This window comes from Bacillus rossius, chromosome 1, assembly GCF_032445375.1.
Source record: "Bacillus rossius redtenbacheri isolate Brsri chromosome 1, Brsri_v3, whole genome shotgun sequence".
Taxonomy (NCBI): Eukaryota; Metazoa; Arthropoda; class Insecta; order Phasmatodea; family Bacillidae; genus Bacillus; species Bacillus rossius.
The window spans coordinates 18,547,073-18,570,596 of NC_086330.1; the positions used below are offsets into that span (position 1 = coordinate 18,547,073).

At 33.0% G+C, this 23,524-nt stretch overlaps 1 protein-coding gene across 6 annotated transcripts in view; it reads right to left on the reverse strand.

Moving 5' to 3' along the window:
- The window catches only part of LOC134532714 (sodium channel protein para), a 163,247-nt gene that overhangs the window by 45,121 nt on the left and 94,602 nt on the right, over nucleotides 1-23,524 (reverse strand). For all 6 annotated transcript variants that reach the window (XM_063369516.1, XM_063369534.1, XM_063369525.1 and 3 more), the window contains 4 exons: nucleotides 10,792-10,935; nucleotides 9,185-9,326; nucleotides 6,865-6,986; nucleotides 2,330-2,595 (listed from right to left, as the gene is read on the reverse strand). In XM_063369516.1, coding sequence (XP_063225586.1) covers nucleotides 2,330-2,595; nucleotides 6,865-6,986; nucleotides 9,185-9,326; nucleotides 10,792-10,935 — 674 coding nt within the window. The remainder of the gene's footprint in view (nucleotides 1-2,329; nucleotides 2,596-6,864; nucleotides 6,987-9,184; nucleotides 9,327-10,791; nucleotides 10,936-23,524) is intronic.

Consider the following 23,524-nt stretch of genomic DNA (forward strand, 5'->3'; position numbering starts at 1 on the left):
AGTGACTAGGTGTCGGGCTGGTGAGTCTAGGGGTCCGGGTTCGATTCCCGGCCACGAAGGGGATTGGTCAAACCTTATCCCTTGGTTCAGAACTGGGTGTTTGTGATGTCTCTTTTACCTTTATCCCTCGGATGACAATGGTAAACCACTGAGGAATAATCATGCCTTGGCAAGCTTAGTGACGTTATAGCTGATATAACTGTGGCTTTACCTGTGCTCACGAAACCCAGTAATGAGTTCAAACGTCTGATCATCAGTTTTTCAAAGTAAATACGTCTATCAATCAGAGTGAATTATCATATATTATATCACAACCTTTAAGTTATTATTAAAGCATCTTAACACTGGACCATCGTGCATACATATAACACCACTTTCGTAAACTAATGTAAATTAAATGGGGGTTTGTCAGAATAAATTACAAACTACACTTTTTTACAGTTCCTTCTTAGAATTAAATTTACTCTGACAAATATTTTGCGCTGTTACTATGATTTATGTGTGTACTTACAAAGAATATGTACTAACAAAAAACCGGGCTTTGATTAATTTAACACTTGATGTATGTGTAATTTCATCAATACCTCGAAATGTGTAGTTTCAATGAAAGATAATTATTCTTATCTTTTTTCGGAGCTTATAGCACAGCTTGGTTTTCTATAATTAATTGTGTAAAATTACACTAATTGAACTAGTTTTCCAAATTAACACGCCATGAATTTTAAAATTACTAAACCATGGTGTATGTAATCAAACGAATTTTTTTTATACAGTTTGGATCATTTGTTGTCACACTGTTAGAAATTATAGTAAATTTACTAACTTTTTAACGAAGAAGTTACCTCAAATAAACTACGCGTATTTGGACTTCCAAATCGTGACAAAGGTAAACACACACGTGGACAAAAGAAGTGTGTTCTTTCTGTAAACTTAAATTTTTTTTTAATGTTTTGTTACAAAAAAAAATATTTTGGCGTCATTCTCTAAATAAGTGGACTAACTCAGTGTCTGCGAATTTAAAAAAAAAAAAAAAAGGTGTCTGTAATTTTACGAATATCCCTCTGGATAATTTGTAAGAGGTGTTCTTTGTGAATTGAAGGTTGAAAAGTAAGAACAGCGCAGTCTTGTTCGTGAATCCCGGGTGACAGCAGTGGCTGATCCAAGGGGGGGGGGGGGGGGAACCAGGGGCAAGTGCCCCCCCCCCCCGAAAAACCAGTTGTCTGCTACATTAATATTGCCGACAAAAATGATTGTTTCTGAAACTAATAAAATATTTTAATATATATATAAATCCAGTGTCCTGATGTTTGTTTCCAGTGAACTCTTCACCAAGTCAACCGATTTCGATGTGTATGTGTAATTTTTTCCAACTTGAGAGATAGGATAGTTTTTATTTTGATTAATGGTCTTGATAATTTATAATTAATAATAAATAATAAATAACCCATCGCCATGGGTAAACAAAAAAAATCATAGGTCATAAACATACAAACAGTAATAATTATTGTGTGGCATTTCTCTATGTCCAACACGCTGTCGTATAGCGCTATCCAGTTTGCTTTAACTCGCAGGCAATAAATCTCCATGTTTAGAGACCCGGAAAATTCGCGGGTTCATTTCGTGTTATGCTAAAATTCAAATAATTATACCTTAGTGCTGCTTCTGTCATTGGTTCACTGTTAATCCGGAGGACTGAGGGCCAATTAGAGACCCTCACTCGTAGAAGTGACGAATCACAGAGGCCACCCAGTCGAGACGACTCACAAGTCAGCAGCCAATTAACAGTTGGCATTTGCCCGAGTAGGTAGAGGATATTGGAGTCTATCCTGGAGGTCATTGAACAAGCGAATTTTCCGGGTCTCTATCCATGTGTTTAGACCGGGCAACGCCGAATACTGCAGCTAGTATATTTTAATATAATTAATGAATTTCTTGTAGAATCATAAAATCATGGTGGTTGTATGTTATGTGTAGTGTGAGTAGATTAAATCGCGGGTGCGCGGGGAAAAAAAAGGGGGGGTATATGTCAAAATTACTTAAATTAAGATATTAAACATTTAAAGTTCTTCAAGTATGCAAGATCAGTAATTATTCATTCCAAAAGTTCAGTGCTATAGAATAACACACAATGGTGCTAGACTTAACCCATTTGGACCAATTTGTAGAGCTTATTCTCCTTTATTTCATACCATAAAAAAACCATTGTTGCCAATATTTGACTTATACCCTTATTCCCGCGCACCCGCGAAATACAAAGACATTTTTCCTCTGGCTACTCTGAACCTCTGGATCCGCCACCGGGCGACGGCGAGTGGAGGCGGTGACTCACCAGCGCCAGGCTGCTGAGCAGGATCATGGTGATGACGGCCGTCTCGAAGTACTTGTTCTCGATGAGCTGGAAGGTCTTGAGGCGCAGGTGCGCCCAGCCCTGCCAGAAGGGCGAGTCGTCGTCGCCGGCCAGGAAGGGGAAGCGCTTGTAGCAGTTGTCCGGGCAGCACTCGGCCGGGTAGTCCGCGAGCAGCGCGTCCTCCGTGGCCGCCTCCAGCGCCAGGTCGTCGTCGGCGGGGGCCTCGTCGTCGCCCGGCTCCTCCGGGTCTGCGGCACACGTGGCTCGGCCGCTTTCAACCGGCTCTTCGGCCGTCCTCGTCACCAGGTCAGCAGCTACACTGCTAGATGCTACGGACTTTTCAACGAAGAAAGGGAGTTGTCTGTGAAGTCGGTTTACGGACGATAGTTTAGCGTGACAACGTCATAACAAAACATTGATGAAACGATTGCATACTTTTACGAATAAAATTGAATTTTTTTTACTGAATCATCACTATTCTGTACGTATACAAAAAGAAGGAGTGAAATTAAAACCTACAATTTAATTGATAAAATTTACTTTTAAGTTGCACTTTATTAATTCAAATATGTTTATTACTCTAACGAAGAGATTATTTATTTACTATAACTTTTATACATGTTTGCTATTTAACTTCTTCTGTGTTATTCTGTTAAGGATAGGACGATGATAGGAAAAGTTGGAAACGAACGGGAGTGTTTCGAGTTTAATGTGCCTCGAAAAAGTCAAATCGATTTTTGTTCCAATCGAGTGGAAGAGAAATAGATGCGGTGCAAGCGTACAATGAGCGTAACGGGACAATGTGCGTTACGGGACACTCTTTAGTGCGTGCAGCCGGCGTTCATCGATTTATTAGACGTTGTCACGTCAATAAAAAATAGGGAGTTGTATATAAAGTCGGTTTACGGACGATAATTTTACGTGATAACGTCATAAGTAGGGGCAGGCTTATTCCGCGAATAAATCAGAACGCCTGTTAGACCTTCAACAAGTTATATATCCGCACCGACGGTTTCTTCCTTGTGATTGGCAGCCGTCGGTGAGAGAAGTCGTTCCCACGTTTGGCCGAGCCACTCAGGACGTGTTTGCTTACGCCCTGAACAGCTGTGATTGGTAGTTTAACAATCGACATGCACCTGAAAGAAACTCATCCAATCATGGCACACAAACGATGATACATTGTTTTAACTTTCAACTAGTCTCAGAATCTTTTCGCGAAATAAGCATGCCCATAGTCATAAGAAATCATTGATGAAAAATTGCATACTTTTTTAATTTTCAAATATTATTTACAGTTTTTTTTGCAAAATTTAATTTAATTAATTTGTTTAAATATATAACCACGAACAATTAGTTAAAAAGCCCCGCCTTAACCTGTTTGATATCATAGAAGATTTTCTCGCACGGTGGCCGGCCGGTTCTTGCACGCTCCGCTCAGGCGGAACGTGACAATTTTTTTCGTGCGTGCAGCCGGCGTTCATCGATTTATAAGACGTTATCGCGTCAAAAAAAATATTTTTTTCTCCGTGATTTCAAAAAATTTGAATCTTCGTAGAAATTATGCCGTATTTTGACTTCCGACAAAGGTAAACAACACACACGTGTACAATTAACATTGTTCTTACTGCAGACATAACCAGTTTTTGAATGCTTTTTTTATACGGTAATAACATTATTTCGAAATTATCATCAGTGTCCGTAAATTTACAAAGATCACTGAATAAATTGTAACTGACCTTCTTCGTAATTTAAAGGTGAAAACGTTTTTACTGAGATTATAGGAAATTCGCCTGCCTGTAAATACTTTCGCCTGAGAGAGAGGTTTTTCCTGAATCAGACGCCTTCCTTTCTTCTGGTTGCCTGGTTGGTTTGGATAACATAAACAGGGCCTCTCTGATTGGTTGGGTCTACTGAGGCCCGGCTACGGTTGGCCAAACCAACCAGACAACGAGAAGAAAGTAAGGCTCTGATTGGCCCACAGCTGCAAGCCCTTCAGGAAACACTCCCCTCTTAGCCGAGAGTATTTAAAGGTATGAGACTTTTCAAATGCCTCAGGTGGTAACTGCTGCTACTTTGATAATGGCGGCTGCGAGGTCAACCGAAAGGTTGGTGAAATCTTCGCTTTTGACGCGGCTTACAACCCAGAAGCCAAGCAACACCAAACAATGGCCGCTAAAGACCTGCAATTTTTATTAGAAAATTGAATAACAACTTCTTCATAGCGTTATCCACAAAAATGTTTGGTTGTTGAGGAAGACTTTTTCAATATAATTTCTCAACACGACGAATGATTCTTGCAGTGGGAAAGATTGTTTGAAAAACATGTTTAGGGACTTAGCCATTGCTGGTTTTCATTGTTTGTCGAAGAGTAACCACAATAATGGACAAGAAAGATGTGTGTTTGTTTATTCCTATTTCTGCCATTAGTGTGGTTTCCCTATTGCATACAGAAAAAAAACTGCAATGGCGTATGTCCAACTATAATTTTTTTTTTTTAAAAAATGCCAATAATCTGTAGCTGTGTGTGGCAGCCCTGCAGCCAATTTTGGAGAAATGGCACATATTTTATGGAGAGGAGTTGACGCTTCTCTCAATGCCAATCCTTTCAATTTTAGACCATACACTGCAAAATATGTTGCAATTTTACAAGTATAGCCCTTGGAAACTCAGTTGCCAGTGATATCAATTGTAAAATTGCAAGGCAGAGCTTTGTACCATTTGAAATTTTACAAATATCTGACATAGTTTTAAAAGTTTTATCGTTTGGCAACTGAGTTTCAAATTATTTTCCTTGTAAACAATAAAAAAATTACATTTTACGAACCAAAGTTACGTTTTTTACACATTAAATAAAAATCGCTCAATGTTAAGTCATTCTTAGTTTGTAGCTGGAAGTAGAAATGAACTCGTGTTACTTTCACATGTACGGTGATTTATATTATAACAATGCAACCTTAAAAAATTAATTTTTTTAGTAAATGACATAAGTAAGTATACCAAACATACCACGATGCACAACTGCAAGTTCTTTGGACTGGAGTCCTTTGGAGACGCTACCAAAAGGTATAAAACTGGTGAAATGGCACTTAGTCTAAGAGGTTTTGGAGTACAACAACTTTTATCTTACGACTTTGGAAGTCATATTCAACGACCTTGGCCTATGACTTTGATCTTGAGCTTGATGTATTGACTTGACTTTAATGTCCTTGTAATATAACCTTGAACATAACAACACTCTAGAAACCTCGAGAAATAATTAATTTTCGAAACAATTTTGTAATCACTGTAACGTTTTCCAAAATCTTTGTGCCATATCTATTAAACGCTCAAGATATTTATTAATTTTTTTAATATTAAATAAAATATAAATAAACATTTGAATACTAACAAAATAATATCAAAGGAAGATCAAATACGCCATTGACTCAGGAGTCCTTGCTTCCATTCCCAAGAAAGCTACCATGTAATTTAAGTAATAAAAATATTAAAATTTAAAGTATAATTTCTGAATTTAAAAAAGTAGTATTTTTTTATTGTTTTGAACACTTGAACCTTTAGTTTAAATCTAAATGAGTGGACTTAAAAAAACTGATAAATAAAATGTACAAACGATAAACGTAAAAATACAGTAAATTTTCACTGAATTAAAGCCTTTGTAATTCCACAGGTTTATAATTTATTTTTGAAAATTATATTTATGTGGTATTTGATAATTTCTACATTCTTACATTTTTTATTATTTTTATATAAGTACCAGTTTCATTTTCTACAGCCGACAAATGTCCTGAAACGACGTGTCCATAACATGTTACTTAATTACTAACCCCACTGCAACAAATCTTTAAATATCACACTTGTGTCCTTATTTATATTTATTAATGTATTTGTATCCAACAGAAATTCCCTAAATTAATATTCATACCATATCGGTTCTTTCTACACACGTTAATTACTAATTTGTTGTTGGCTGCAAAATGAAACAAATTATTATAATATTAAATATTAGATATGTATAATAATATAATAATTATTTTACAATGTTTGTTCCCCAAAATGTTATAAAATTACTCCATGGCAAAAGAAAAATCAGACTAGAGTCAGCACCATGTATGACGTAAACGGCTACATGAGTCGTGTAGGCAATGGTTGCGGCAGAAATCGGAAGAGAGAAGATATGCAGGAAATTGAAAACACAAAGTGAGGCACCTCTCCTGAATGTCATTCCATCTCTCTCTTTCTTTCTCTCGCTCCTTTACTCTGAGAAATATGCTCGAAATTAAGTTTCTTTGTTTCATTTTTACTACATGTATTCAAAATATATCATAAAGCAAGATTTTTGTACAGTTGCGAAGCCATTTCGAAAAGTATATAATTCTCAATGTTTAATAAAACCATTATGAATTATTTTCGATTTTTTATGATTGGCCTTTAAATTGAGCTTTATTCTAAAATAAATTACAAAACAAAAAGTATTGAAAACTTTCTTCAAAAATATTAAATGGTCGTTGCAAACCAACCTTCCTGATCGAGGTCTTCTTTGCTCGCATCTTTCTTCTCTTCTCCGTCCATAGTCTCTATGCTTCCTTTGTGACTTTCATCTTTAAATGGTCGGTTTTTGTGACTGCCATACGACTTGTTGCTGCAAATTAAAACAATACTAATTAGTGCGTATGTGTACAACTAGCTGTGACTGCGACTCTGTCTGCGCGGAACATAGAATGAATTTGTTGGCTCACACAAGCTCGTCAACTATACTTGGCAAACTGGATCAACATTAGAAATTGACAAAACTATGAATACACCATATCAGTTTACACTGACCAAAACATATCACAAAAAAATTATCAATAAATACATAAAAAGATTGCATTCAGTTTAATAAAGAAAATTATTTAAATTCCAAAATAAAAATAATATTATCTATGTTATGTGTACAAATCTTCGCTTACCATATGTAGCTTTACCTGCATTGCATTGTTTGCGCATTATAAGATGCATGCCTTGCAATCAACAATCAGCAGCCATTTTTCAAAAACTTTGAATCAATCCCTTGGAGGTGTATCAGGATGGAAAGTATTTTATAGAGGCAATTATTTATGCATTAAACTACCCGCTTGCTACATTTGTTTTTGATTAATTCCGTTGAATATTTTTAGAGCGATGCAAGCAAAAACAAAGGTGTGCATACTGCGGGAACTATGTAAATTATCGAGATTAAAAGTGTCCTAAATAATATTTCATAAATATATATTAATATCGTGCTGAATTTCATTCAAACCCATTGGTGTTTTTGTGATGATATAAAAAATTAAAAGACAAGAAAAAAATATTTTTATCGGTATCATTATTTAATTATAAATAATCAAACCTACCACTATTTTAGAAATATATTCAATGAAAATACCTGACTCAATTCAGCTTTATTATAATTATATGCTGTATAAGAGAACATGCAATGAAATATAAAACTGTTATGCTTTGCTTGTCAATACGCATATGTGCTGAAGTAATACTCTCTTTATGAATCAATTATTCTGAAAATAAACAGTATATTGAAAGTTAAATAACTTATTGAATAAGGTATTTAAATTAATGTTAATTTATTTAACATAAAAATAAAACTGAGAATTATCTTAATCCTTCAAGATCAAGATCTTACTTGCGGCTTAATTAACTTGAAATGAATGATTTATTATTAAAAAAAAAAACAAATTTACGCCTTATTGGGCGAACTTCAAAAAAATGTAGAATAAATACTACGCAACTTCAAGCATGTTATTTATGTTCAGTTTCTTTCTTACCTTTCTCTTAAGTATATTTTCGAAATTAATGTATCATTACAAACCAAAACATATCACATATTAACCCTCTTAAATTATAAATACATTATATTTTACCTCTTACTTGATTAGCTTCGGAGGTAAGTTTTTTACCATAAAACCATGCGGTTTTAATTGGAAAATAAAGTTACCCACTTCTTACCCTCTTAAAAATAGCCTTTCACAATTATGTCTAGTCTATATGTTAACCAATTTAATGGGCTTCCTTGGTTCGAAATTGATTGCAAAAGTGTTTTAATAGGTTTATAGTATCACTTCTCTCTTCAAATCCAACATTTTTTGAAAAAAAAAAATTCATATACATATATCTGTTTCTTATAAAGTTATATAATTTATATTAGAAAAACAATTAAGTGACATCATACTTTAAAGGTATGAAAAATTTCCTTCCCTTGTAGTTTTTAGAAATAGAAGGAAAAACCAAACCAGTTCATAGCAATTGTATAAAAAGGTTTGTCTGTTTGTTATAACATTTAGCACTGTATTACAAATTTTAGATTTACAAACCCATATATATACAAAGTATTTTTTTTTTCAAAAGGTAATTTCAATTGCAAAGGTCTTTGTAAAGTCAATAAAATATTTTCGAATTCACTCTTTTGCACTTCCAATAGGAACAAAAGGATCGCTTAAGAGTAATTTGGCAATAATGCTGAGAAATAGAATAACCTCCTTAGTAATTTTCTACTAATGTAATATAATTATTATGATTATTTAGGTAAATGTATGTGCAAATTCTATGTCACAAGGTTGTGAACCGAGGCTGTCTCTGGCCACAACAAATTTCACACTAAGTTAGTATACAAATTAACATCTGAAAAACCTTGAAAAACACTGTGCCCTAATATCACTATAAATCTAAAATTATGTATGATATTACAACAACAAAATTATTTTCTGTTAATCATGTAGCGGAACATACTTGGTTGCCAAAATTAATATTATTATTACGGAATAATTCATTAAACTGTAAAAAAAAAAAAATAGCTGTTCTCACCTTAGCGCATCTTCGTCAGCATGGTTTCTCAAAAAGTCGTCCTCTATCCTATTATCTTGATGATTTCCTTGAATGGAATTGCCAATCATTTTGGTGTTGTTCATCATGGGCTTTCCCTTCTTCAGCTTGTTTTTCAGGTCTCCTGATCAAAATAAATAACCATAAGAATAGATAGCATTCCCAATGAAACCTTTCCTGGAAGCTTTAATTTTGGCACATCAATGATGACATTTAATCAGGTTATGATTTAAAAATTTTGTACTACAAGTGGTTTACATGACTGATTGCACAGGATGAATCAGGATGCATTTTTTTATTTCGTCTAACGATCTCTCATAATAAATAAAATCTGAAAGTTTTAATATTTGTATTTAAATTAATATTTTACAAATTATAATCACATAAATATTGAGTTTACAATTATTTTTTAAACAATTATCTCAATCTCTTTACAACTTAGCAAAACATTCTGAATTATATTTTTCAACACTTTAAATTTAGGATACATTTCCCCCGTATGGATATTTAAACTGAGATCCATACACTGTTTCACATACAATTTTTAAATATGTATGCTGAAAATTATTTTTTCCTCGTCCTAAGTTTATATAGGTTTTAATATGGGTCATTTTTGCATTCGATAAGTTAGAGCAATTATAAAATCCACTTTCTGGATCTATTTTATGATTTATTCAGTTTTACTTGCACACGGTCCCTCACGCAGAACGTGAAATATGTCAGCTTAATATTATATATTTTGCCTTGAATTATCATAACTTTAAGTTCACTTGTCAAGGGTAATTTTGCTTGAAATACTTTTATATTAAACTACTCTCTTGAGCCAAATGAGAAGTCATTCGTAAAAATTTAAAAAAAAAAAAAAAAAAAAAAAAGTGGTATAGTTTGGTATTTCCTGCGCCAGGTTCCAGGTTGTGGATGGTGTGAATGGGGTCAATGACCGACAATCATAACGACACGGCGGCCATCTTGAACTCCAAATTTTTCAAAACATTTTAGTCCAAGACGGCCGCCGTGACGTCATGAGGGTCAGTCATTGACCCCATCCACTCAATCCACAACCTGGAACCTGGCGCAGGAAATACCAAGCCATACAACTAAAAGGAAAAAAAAAATTGGCTACAAAAGAAATTTTTGTGAATGTAGGTAGGTACTACCAAATACTTATAGTTAGAGACCGGAAAAATTCGCTGGTTCAATGACCTCCATGATAGACTCCACTATCCTCTACACACTCGGGCAAATGCCAACTGTTCATTGGCTGTTGACTTGTGAGTCGTCTCGACTGGGTAGCCTGTGATTCAACACGTCTATGAGTGAGAGTCTCTAATAGGCCCTTATTACTCCAGATTAACAGTGAACCAACAGCAGAAGCAGCACTAAGGTATAATTATTTGAATTGTAGCATTTCAGGAAATGAATCCGCGAATTTTTCAGGTCTCTACTTATAGTTGTCAGAAAAAAAATTCCATAGTGTCTTTAAAATGGCTCGTTGGTGACAGCAATATCTCGTCCTTAATAAGAGTTTTGTTGTGGCCAAAAATATTATTTTCTTTAATTTTTAATGTCATAAATGTTATGCTACTGACCGTGTATGGTGAACTCCATTCCGTCCCCGATGGCGACTTCCAGCTGTGTCTGGTCTTTGGGACTCTTCTTGTCGCGGTACACCATGCCGTCAGCCAGGATCTCGTCTGCTGTCAGATCCAGGTCTGTGCCTCGCTCATGGGCGTCTGCGCACAGCCACGGTCCCCCACCTCACGTGATCCCCTGCCTCCCTCCCCCTTCCCCACCCCCACTAACACCCCAGCACGACCCCCTCACTTGCTCCAGGCTGACCGCTTGGTCCCGTTCCTGTGTGTTTATTCCCGTCCCACGTCCGCCAGGGATATTCGTGAAGCGAGCACCGTTCAGTTTCAATTATCATTTATATATTTATAAAATCAAAACAGAACAATCTGTTTTACGAATATTTTTTTTGACGTGACAACGTCTAATAAATCTATGAACGCCGGCTGCACGCACGAAAAAATGTTCCGTTACGCACATTGTCCCGTTACGCTCATTGTACGCTTGCGCCGCATCTATCTCTCTTCCACTCGATTGGAACAACCATCGATTTGACTTTTTTCGAGGCACATTAAACTTGAAACACTCCCATTCGTTTCCTACTTTTCCTATCATCGTCCTATCCTTAACATAATAACACAGATTGGAAGTTAAATAGCATACATGTATAAATAGCGATAGTTAAAATAATCTGTTCGCTAAAGTAATAAACATATTTGAATTTATGAGTGCAAATAAAAGTAAATTTATCAATTAAATTGTAGCTTTCATTTTACTACTTCGTATCCATAAAAAATAGTGATAATTCAATAAAATGATTCAATTTTATTCATAAAACTATGCAATGATTTCATCAATGTTTTGTTATGACGTTGTCACGTTAAACTATCGTCCGTAAATCGACTCTACAGACAACCAATTTTTTTTTAAATAAAGATGTGTCGCACTGCACTTGGTGTTTCGCAACACATTTTGATACAAAAAGAACCCAAAATATTTGTGCCTGCAACTTCTACCAGCTCCAATTCACTGGCAGACAAGAATTAAAAAAATTAAATCACGGTTTCAATAATAATTTCAATGCAGCCATGCTAACGAGGCATCAAGGCATCAAGGAGTTGCTATTAGCTGAAAAAAAATTAACATGCAAGCATTAAAAATAAAATTTCCTTGTCCATAGATACGATTAATTTGGTATAAACACAAATAAAATCAGTTAATGTTATGTACGTTGAATTAAGAATGTAAAAATTAAAAATATATATATTTATACAGAAATACATTGGTTATGGTTTTCATCCTAATTGTATGCGGTTGAACTGATGTGTTTACAGCTATATCACAGTGACGTGTAAACAGCGATAGGCACGAGTGACAAAAGAATAAACTCGTGAGAAAAAAATTTTATGGGCGGTTTTTTTTTCTGCGTATCTACTTTACATTTTCACACAATCGCCAATTAGTTCCAAGCACCTGTCGCACATGTATTTTCGTACCATGTGCGTCTCTGCATGAGGACGGGAGCAGATAGCAGTTCCCGAAACGTCGCTTGCTTCTGTTTTAGAAAACTGTTGTGTTTGTTTTGTCTTTTCGTTTTGTCGTGTTTTTGTCTCGTTTTGACTGTTGTGCTGAATTTTTTTGGGTTTAATATTTTTGTGCTGTCATCATTTGTGGGGTTCTTTTCGTTTCTCTTCTGTTTTTGGAAAACTATTATGATTGTTTCGTCTTTTCGTTTTGCTGTATTTTTGTCTCGTTTCAACTGTTGTGCCGAATTTTTTGGGTTCGGTATTTTTGTGCTGTCATCATTTGTGGTTTTTTTTTTCGTTCTGTTAGTCCATTTTTCTTTGTTTGTTGACCATATTCCTGTTGTGGAGTATTGTGTGGTGTTTATATCCTGACAACAGCAATTTTTTGCTTAATTTGTGTTTTTGTCATTTGTGTTTTTTTGTAGTTTTCTTCTATAGACATACATGTGCTTAGCAATGGCGTATGTCCAAAAGCTTACATCAAGTCATGCACTCCTATTGCACAAATCTTTCAAAGATAATACTTTTCTTAACGCTGCTCTAGTTTCTTTAACCCCTCTGCATAGAGGTTCGCCGCCTGGGAATGAAACGTACGCCTCAACCACAGGCATCATGGACTTCGAATATGTAATTCGTGTAAACTAAGTATAAGCGCTTAGTGAACATCTCCGGAAAACGTGTATGCAATCTATATACTCGAATCGAAAAATGATGGCTAAAGTGTTTTGGACAAAAGAGGCGTCAGTTTGGTTGATTTCATAAAACGTAGGTCAATAATTATAACAACCATTACAAAATTATGATATTAAACTGGTTTTCTTTTTATTTGGCAAACTTCTGAGGGGTTAAATAAACTGGTGCAGCGTTAGAAAAAAATGCTTGGGAATGAATGGCGATTATGTGAAAATGAAGTATATATGTAGTAAACTAAAAAACAAGTCAATAAAATCTTTTTCTCGAGGATTTTTTTTATGACGAAACGGACCTTACTTTAAGAACATCGCTAGTAAATAACGCTTTCGTGAGCCTACCGCTGTTTAAATGGCACTATGATATTGCTGTAAACACATCAGTTCAACTGTATACAATTAGGATGAAAACTATAACCATTCTATTCCTGTATAAATATATATTATTATTTTTTACATTCTCAATTCAAAGTACGTAACACCGACTGATTTTTTTGGTGTTTATACTTAATTAAGTGGAAATGTGGACAGCAAGATATTATATTTAAAGCTTGCATATTTATGTTTTCAGCTAAGGAAAAGCATGACTGCATTAAAATGCTTATTGAAACCGTGTTTCAAGTCTTTTTCTGGTGAATCGGAGCTTATATAAGTCAGAGAAAAAAATATTTACCATTGTTTTGTATAAAAATGTGTTGTGAAACCCAGTGCAATGCGAAACATATTTATTTAAAAATACTCTTGAAACAGATTGTCCATTTTTGATTTTATAATTATATTAATAACTCATACTTATTAAGTTCAGTTATAATTTACAATTTCTAGGTTTTCCATGCTCTTCCGCTACTAATCGACTAAAGCTTTTTTCAAATGTTTTGCCATCCAAAGCTTAAGGTCGAAAACTAAACGCTCAAACTGTAAGGAAAAAAGTTAAAAAAAATTGTTGATTATTTGAGTGACTGAATTGATTTATTTGCAAATTTTTTTCTTATTTCCGATGTATAACACATCCCGGGACACTAATCTAGTGTGATCCTTCATTTGACGTGTTATAAGCAGGACAATTTATATTCACAGAGCAGTATTTCACCAAAGGCAGAGAGAAGAATAAATGCAAAAATGAATTAAACTTATCGAAAAGGGAAGAAGCAGTAAGACTGTTAACTCACTGTTTCGTCGAGGTGCATTCACTTCTTTGAAGGAAAAGTGGAAAGAATAGCTAAGAATGGAAGACCGAAAACGTAACTCTTTAAATGATATAAAGTAAAACTTATGTATTAACATATAAAACTTTTGTCAAAAAAATTACTTAAGATAGATATAAATGTAAAGAACAGGCTGCGTTATCATTATTTTTATGATACCAAAATTTACAAACTCTGATTTACTGTATAGCAATGTTTCGTGATTAAAGGAATAAATTGTAGTAGGTGATACGCAAGAATTCGCGCAAGATTTTATCATCAAGTGTTACATGACAAATGTGTGGCATACAACAAGAAAATTCAGTGTTTTTTTTTATTCTAGACAACATTTCGGTGCCTGTAAAACATATAGTGGAGGAATCAAGGACTACGAGAATGCAGTTGCCTAGAGCAAGATAATGTGATTAGTTCATATTATATAAACTATGATTATTCCACACATTCAATTAGTAAATCAAAATATTTTATATTTTTCTCAATACAATCCTTATATTAATTCAACAACCTTATAGAGTTAGACACTTAACCCAAATCTCGTCATACAATAAAAATTAATACTCTGGAGGCATAAGACAGTATTTTGACAAAAATTAATTTTTTTATCAGTCATTTTAATCACCATGTTACTCACTATCTACTAGCACTTAGGACAATGACTCAATAATAATTTCCCTTATGAATTAAGTTGATAAAATTGCAAAACTAAATTTAAAAAATATTTGGGAATGAAAATTGTAAAATTTAAACTAAAATCAATTTGTAGTCTTAAATGCCAAAATTATCAGTAGTAATTTTTTGAATTAGGATTAAGCAGAAATAGAGAACAAAACAATATGAAATTTTTTTACGTGTAATCATAAGCCTCCAAGGTACAGAGATTAAAAATAACAAACAGTTATTTAACATTTTATTTTATAGTAGACATTTCTGAAATATTATATGCTGGTAGTTTCTGAAAGGTCTGGGAAAACGTTTAGACGTGTGTAACCATATACAGCTAGATGGATAAATTAATGTGGATCTGAAATTCTTCTCACTTGAGAGAAAGTATTATTCTATTGTTTCATATCACAGAAGAGTACTTTGGCACCCTGGACCATTTCAACATGACAGTGTAAATCTGAATGAGTTTTTAATAAACAATTAGTGATGCATTGAGTCAAAAGGTTTGACTCTGTACAATTCATGGTTGTGTCAAGTTCGCAGGGATTATTATTTTTTTTTGTGGTTCTAACTCGTAGGTTTTATAGTATTTTTAACTGAATTTATGGTGGTTTAATCATCTGCATGTCAATGCATTTTAGTTTTCTTAAGTGACTTGCTAACTCTTTAGTGGGCGGTGTAATGTTCACAAGTCTCAGGGCAACCAAGATGGCTTGTGCCATTTATACCGCATACTAAATAATTATAAAATGCAAAACTCGAAGTAAATGCACAGTAATGCTCACATAATTGGCTTAATTCAACTTATCCAGATTTACATGTGAAATTGTACTTACCTGGAAGTGGACGTCCTCTGCATGGTACACATCGCTGACAATTTGTTTTTGTATCGAAATCAAATAGATGCTTTTATGGTCAAGATACATTAAGAGGTACTATTACCATGATTTAATGGTAGCAGAGCAGGGTTTAAATTCATGAGCCTCTGGGTACTGGCCCAGCACTCTTTCACTGCACCACTTTAAGCACAGCAAGAATAAATATTATACACTCAAGCTCAGCTGTAAACTTACACTTACTTTCACAACAGATTTTTTTACTATCTGTACCTATTTTGTGGAATGAATATGTAAATAACTGATGTAATGATGGATGAAAACCAATTCAGATTATTCAGAAATATCTCCCTTCTTTCAGAAACATCCAGCATAATGGACAGATAATAATCAACTAAGTGAACAAAGAAAATTTTCATGTAAGCTCCCGCGAAAAATCTTTTATTAATTGAAAGTAGTTAAAATTTTACCATTCATAGAATAGCTAAAATTAATTTCTGCACATAACATGTACGATAATTGTACAAGACATATATAATACTCTCAGACAAATCCAGTAAACTTTATCTTGAGCTTTCAATTAATCGGGGTTATTAAGCCACAACTTTACAGAAATACGTGTATGACCGAACGAGATACATTTTACTGTAGTCTTTTTGAAGATGAAATTTAACACAGTCTATAGCTCACCAGTAACTAAGATGAAGGACATAAATGATTTAATTTATAATGTCAACGCAATCTATAGTATATGATAAATTCATATAACATATTGTTGGAAAGTTTTGCTTAAGTACAACATTTAGCCTATCCCATTCATTAAATTGTTTATTAAAGAAAGAACTAAACAGTTTAGTAATTTTGGCCAATTTATACGTGGCATCACATTGAACTGTGAGTCAGTTAAGGTATCAATATTTTTTTTCGATTATTTCTAAAACTACTAATTCAATTAGTTCCGAAACTCTCTAAACTGAGTCGCAAGTAAACTCAATTTTTTTTTATTCTATACACCCACCTAGATCTGTAATCGTAATGAATAACGCAGTCCTCAGCTTAGATATTAAATTCATTTAAGTATTGTTATCTTAACGAAACATGTTACTGGATATCAGCAATTATTTGGGCCATCTCTTGTGGTTTAAAGGCTGCGTCAGACACTGAGCTGGCTGATAACACATTCTGCTCGGCAACCAGACTGAATGTGAGTCTGTGAGGCTTAACCACAGGGGATATCCAGGGCCAAAACCACATATTCAACTGTGAAGAAACTCAAACGAGTGATATCAGTTTGTCTGACTGTACAACTGAACGAGAAACCTGTTTGGCATCATTCTGTTTTTTTTTTTTTGTGTTTTTTTCTTAAGGTTTTGAATATTAACTTTCTGGATTGAAAATGGGTTTTCGACAAAGTTTGTGAATAACTCATGCTGTTTGACTTTCTTACACCCGTGTTAATTTAAAGATTGACAATTAACAATGATAAGGCAATATCACTTAGTTGAAGTATTTTAAGATTCTATGTACAATGATATGGAAAAACAATACCAAAAATGTTTTTCACTTAATTGTTTACTTAATAAATTCCCTAATTTTGCTTCTAAAACATTTAGCGGTCACATAAACTCAAGTTATTTTACCGAAATATATTGTAAAAGAGCTGTGGTTTTAGTTTTTTTCCAGTGGTGGATCTTGATTTGTTGTGGATATGGTCCACAAGTTTGAGATGGGATATGGAGTAACTCACCCATCTCCCAACCCCAATCCTGTAACAATCTGACTGTAAAGTGGCAATCAAGAGAGCGTCAACACATCTCTGGAGCTGTTCTTGAAAAATGAAAATCGTTTAGTTCTGTGACAGTAGCTACTTCGGGGGCACTGGAAATATTAGGTTCAGCCTATGTTTCACGCTCGACTTCTAAATTACTTGAATATTTTTTTGCACTATTTAGGCATTATGGCACTGCTTGTTTTTTTTCATGAGTCCCGTGGTTTATTTAAGTCCAGGATTGATATATCGTATGATATTCATGTCAGTAAAATTCATATTTAATAAAACCTAAAATAATTTTGAAACACATATATTATCGTGCTATTTCATTTTTGTAATGTCTCTATTATTTTCTCTGTAGTGTATAATTACTTTCTTCTTTAATGCACTTAAGAATATTCTTTTTTGTTCACAGAACTCAACTATATTTGTATTCATAAATTTCCTTGCAAATAAAATTAAAAAAAACCTAGTATAATTGAACCGGAAACTAGATAATAACATAAGTTAATTTAAAAAATGAAGATCTTTTTATTTTATTTACATGACTCTATATCAACCAACTGTAGAAGTTTATCAAACACTTAACTAGTCCAATAACAAAAAAGTTAAATATTGTTATAGATATTTCTTCTGTGAAAATTTTATAGCAGAATACTTATTATAGATCAAATAAATCAAATTGTTTGTTTCAACGTTTTACCGTATTTTTTTGTGTCCTTTTGAACAAGTATAAGCAGATAATCAAAATATTTTGAACAATTATCTCACATTACAATATTGTATATAATCGTTTATTTTAAATATAAATTTAAGTTGTGTTTCTATCCACGGTGTTGATGAAATTTTCCTTTGTGCACTTCATTAAATAAATTTATTATTCCACCGTATATTGTATTTTCAACTCCGAATCTCTTAACAATTTATCAGAAAACAATATTACTCATTAAAATTCACTCTGCAAAGCCCTGCAAAATGTTTACTTTCTAAAAAACATGCATCACTTAATTTTATGCCATTAATTTTGTTTGTTAAAACTACTATGAAATAAAGAACAACTAATAGCTTCAACGGTAAAATGTAAACCAAAATCGTCGTAAAGGACCTGAATATAATTACAGATTTATTTATTTTTACTGTGTATGCACTATGCTTCAAACTATTAAACATGGCTTAATATGCAACAGGATATTTGGTTTAAATTAATCTATGAAACTGTAAAGTCACTTTCTGCTGAGTTTACTTCAAGGTTGTAATCAACATATTGTTTTAATTATTCAGAAACGAATAAATTAGTTTTATTAAGGCTTAAAAACTGTATTACATTAAATAATGTTTTGCCCAAGAAATATAAATGGTGGACGGTCTCCATTTAACCAATATACTCGTATTCGGCAGCATATTATTGTGAAGTATTTTTTAATTATTTACACTTCTAGGAACCTGCGAAGCTTAACTTAATATTTTTTTTCATCTGGTCTCCTACCTTATTCCATAGAGTGCAACATTTTTTAAACATATTTAAGGAATCTACTAGCTCACATCCAGAGTTTCTGATTTCATAGGACAAAGGGATGTGTCTATTTATGCATATCCAAAATCATTTTTTCTGCATTATAGTTTTTCTTTTCAATACAGTCAATTATCAGTTTTCAGTAAAGACCCCAGAGAAATAGGGTATTCTTGAGATGAAAACAAATTTTAAAATTTACTTGTAATTGTTTCACAACTACCGAAGTAAGTCTGTGACGTGTAAGCATGTTATATGAAACACACTATGCGGATAGTTGCTGGTATTTATAACAAAGGCATTAAGTGTTTATTTCATGACATCTTCAGCTTAATACACTTTATATGTAGAATAACACTTTAGGCTAACATAATTATAAGTGAATGACAAAATTTGATAATATTTAATAGTTAAATTGTTTTATTTTTCACTTACATTTTTTTTTATAATTTTTTTAGAAACACAAGGTGGATTATTCGGTTCTACGAGTCCATAATTAACCGTTTTTGGTTTATTATAAGTTAATTTATTAATTTCTAAAAGGCAGTTTCGATCCCTTTTTACGGGTGTAAATACATAATTCGCTGCTTGATCTTCGAAGTTCAAAATACGTGCCTTGTTGCCAATAGTATGCGATTGTACTGCTTATAAAACTAACGTTCCGACGCTGTAATTACTAATGTTTTGCATGCAAAGTTGCGGCGTCAGTATGCGTGGAATCATTTTAGCTACTTCAAAAAAACTCTGGCACTGTGATTTCGTTAACGATTCAAGCTATACTAAAGTGACCCCTGCCTCTTCGCTCAAAGCACTGATAAATGGCGTGTCTCATCGTCCTACAGCATGCCAGCAATCAAAATATTAGAACAAATTTTTTGGTGGGAAACGGTTATCAAATGCCGGCGTGGACGCATAGACGATTTTTAAGTAAAAATATATCTACTTTTTTTTCAAAAATGGGTTATGAAATGTTAATTTCTGATTTAGTTTAAGGACTTCGAATTTTTTTAAATAAAATCTTTGTCTTAAAAGTAGATACATTTCGAATCTTTTAAGACTGACTTTTGTTTTAATTAGATACCTGATCCCTAGTTTTTGCTCACACAAATCACACTCCGAGCTTGAATATAGGAGACATAAATTGTTGAAGCCAATATCTGAAAATTAACCCGTATTCACAATCTTGCGTGGTTATGATTCTTTGTGGACAACCTTAGCCATCAACCCATTTGAATGCTTAGTTTGCATCTGCAGAACACGCCTATTTTACCAACTGCAGTTTATACATACATATATACACATAGGTACCTATCCATAGTAGTAGCATCTCAAATTTCTACTTTAATGACGAATAAATCTTTAATATTTTAATGAAATATAAATTAGTAAACAGAACTTCAGTTGAAATGTAATTTTTCTCCATTATTTTATATAAAAATTTATGTTTTGATGAATTTTCCTTCTTAGATATGACATTTTGCAGCGCTCTGATTTACCACCTAAGTGGCAGACATGTTTGATGGTGACACCGACTTAGAAAGTACACAACAAGAATGTAAGCACACAACACAGAATTATTAAAATGGTCTAAGCAACTACATACAAACACTAAACTGGCAATACACAGTGCACATGTATAGGTGCTTTGTTTCAACACTGGACACTGTACACTGACCATGCAACACTTCTTAGTACCCAAAATACAAAATATCTTGTCCTTATTCAATAGTCTTATAAGTGGAGACACAAACGGAAGATTGTTATGCCACGTGGAGCAACTGAGTTTCGCAGACATTCATTGTACGATAATCACAAGATTAAGAAAGTGTCGGAACATCAGCTAAACGACACAGTTTTTTTTTCACTCGATATGTTAAATAGGCACAGTTCACAATCGTTCAAATAGTGGTGAGTTTTACAGAAAACCAAAAGTCTCGGTCGATAAATTGTAACACTATAAATGTATAGTGTTCACCTTTTTCCCAATTCATAGTAAATTTATCATTGTTAAAAAATCATTTAACGCATTCATGTGAGATCAACAACGTCATTAACACGTTCCCTTCCCATTAACAAAATAAACCTGACAAACACACTTAAGTGATTTAATACTAGTAGGTTGAAATCATTCCATTAATTCAGGTTAAGGCTCCAAATTTTTAACTGAGCAAATTTTTAACTGAGCAAATTTTTAGTCTTACGATATTACTGTCAACTGAATTTACCTCGATATTAAAATTGCTAGAGCTAATAAAGTATTTATGAAAGCCAAACTTAAATAAATGATAAAAATTGGAAAATAGGATACTTTAATTGGTCAGTTGTGGCTAAAAAGGTAAACTTTTTTTTGGAGGGTTTTATCTTATCAAATTTTACTCATTTCGATAATAACTGTAACTAAATTACCGTTTTTATTCATACATAAATTAAATGCTTGAAACGCTACAATAATTTAATCCAAAACTTCCGGTATATGTACTCAGAAACAAATAATATTGATAGTAAGAAATTTAATTTTTTTAGTTACCAGAACATTAATTTTATTAATTCAAGAAATCCTTCCCATTGGCGAGTTCAAAATAGTTATGTACAATTTCAGTAAATTCAATTTATTGATTCCAAAAAAAAATTATTTTAATAACACATAATCTGCATTAAATTATCAAACAGTAAATTTCAAAATATGACATCAATTACAAATTCTATAGATTAGTGAATTTACTATCACCATTTAAATATTTTAACTAATTGTTAAAACATGCTGAATTTGGATAATAAGATTTAATGCATATGTAAGTCGTAAAATGTGCCGGTTAGTTTTGCGTTACAATTGATTAATATAATTTAAACCATTGATTAATTCTACTTAATTATACCATTCTAGTGTCTTATTTTGGCTGTAACACTAATACAAATTGAAATACGGCCAAATTGTAAATTAAACGTTCGTATAAGAAAGGCATGTGACCTTTATTTTGATAGAAAAAAAATTGTCCATTTAAAATTACAATAGGCATTTTGCCGTATTTTTCTAATCGTTTTCAATAAAGTAGGAGTAAATTTTCTGCAAAAGGGCGGTCTTTGTCGCAGGTCGGGAAAAGTAGACCTTGTGTTATATTACTAGGTAGATTTTAAAGAAATACTATATATTGTAGTGGTTACCATGGTGCGACATTCGGAAAATATTTACATAGTTTTCGTTTCATGGTCCATAAACCCCAAAACTGTAGTCAAATCAAAAGTTTATATATATCACAATTTTGTGGACACGATACCTGCCACAATTTTTCACAAATCACTTCCAAACTGATACATAAAATATAGTAGTGAAATCTCGGTCGAGTTCGTTAATGGGTAATTTCCGACCACAAGGGTAGAAATTGGAAAGGTGTCTATTAAAAACAGAAAAATCGCTGTAACTCTTATAATATAGAATACATCACATACTTTTGAACTTATTATAACTCGTAGGAGTAATACCAAAATATTTTGTCTGAATAAATTTCAAGGGACGGAAGACAAATAAAACATTACTTCCTTCGTAGGCACAATTTTGAATACGTACGAATAGTTTGTTAATCTTTTAATTTTTATCTAAAACTTTAGTTTGAAATAATTTCGAATAAGACGAACCATTGTTGCAGGGGGTTGAAATAAATAACGGGTAATATTTAAAAAAATAATAATTTCCGTACCATATACATTATTAAATACGTTCTGTTTTATGTAAAACCTTAAATTATTGTCTACAACATTCATCTTAAATAAGTTTTTATACGAAAAACCATTACTGCAAGTGGTGGAATATACAGGATTGAATGACAAAAAAAGCAGGCACACAATCAAAACCGTTCGAATTGTTTGTAAACCTTATACATATTATCAAAACGTTTGGCTGAAATAATTGATAAACCAACCATTGCTGCAAGGGGTTAAAATACAAAAAGAAATTGTTAATTCCCTTAGTATGCATACGATAAAATCTGTTAATATTCTTTGTAAATCTTATAAATGTTTTATGTAAAACTTTTGTTTGAAACAAATTTTGATAATAGCACATGGTAAAATTTTTTGTAGATAAACATGGCAAAATAATACGAAGGAAGGCCTGCTACATTACTCCACGTGTCATAAACATCTAATAATTTCACCCAGAAACAAAGTTTACTGACAACATGATGTAGTATTAAGAGTTACGACACTCACCACAAAAAAAACAGGGTTAACAAAGCTCTGTGCAAAAGAGAACACATTACGCATGCTCACATCTGCAACAGTACTCCACTCTTTGTGCACTACCGATGTTCAGCTACTTGTTCTAGCAGTTCACTATTCAGTGTTGCGAAAACACTACGTCATAGCTGGTGACTAAAATCGAATGAAACAAAGTCTGCGAAACAACCTTTTGGTGAGTTAGGTGCAAATTGCGTATTATTTTACATTCAAAGCGTCTAAAAATGACTATCGGAATAAATTTCACAATATATTTAATGATTTTCTTTTTTCGTTAATTTTCTGTTTCATATTTGAAAATCTTAATTTTCAAAAATCCA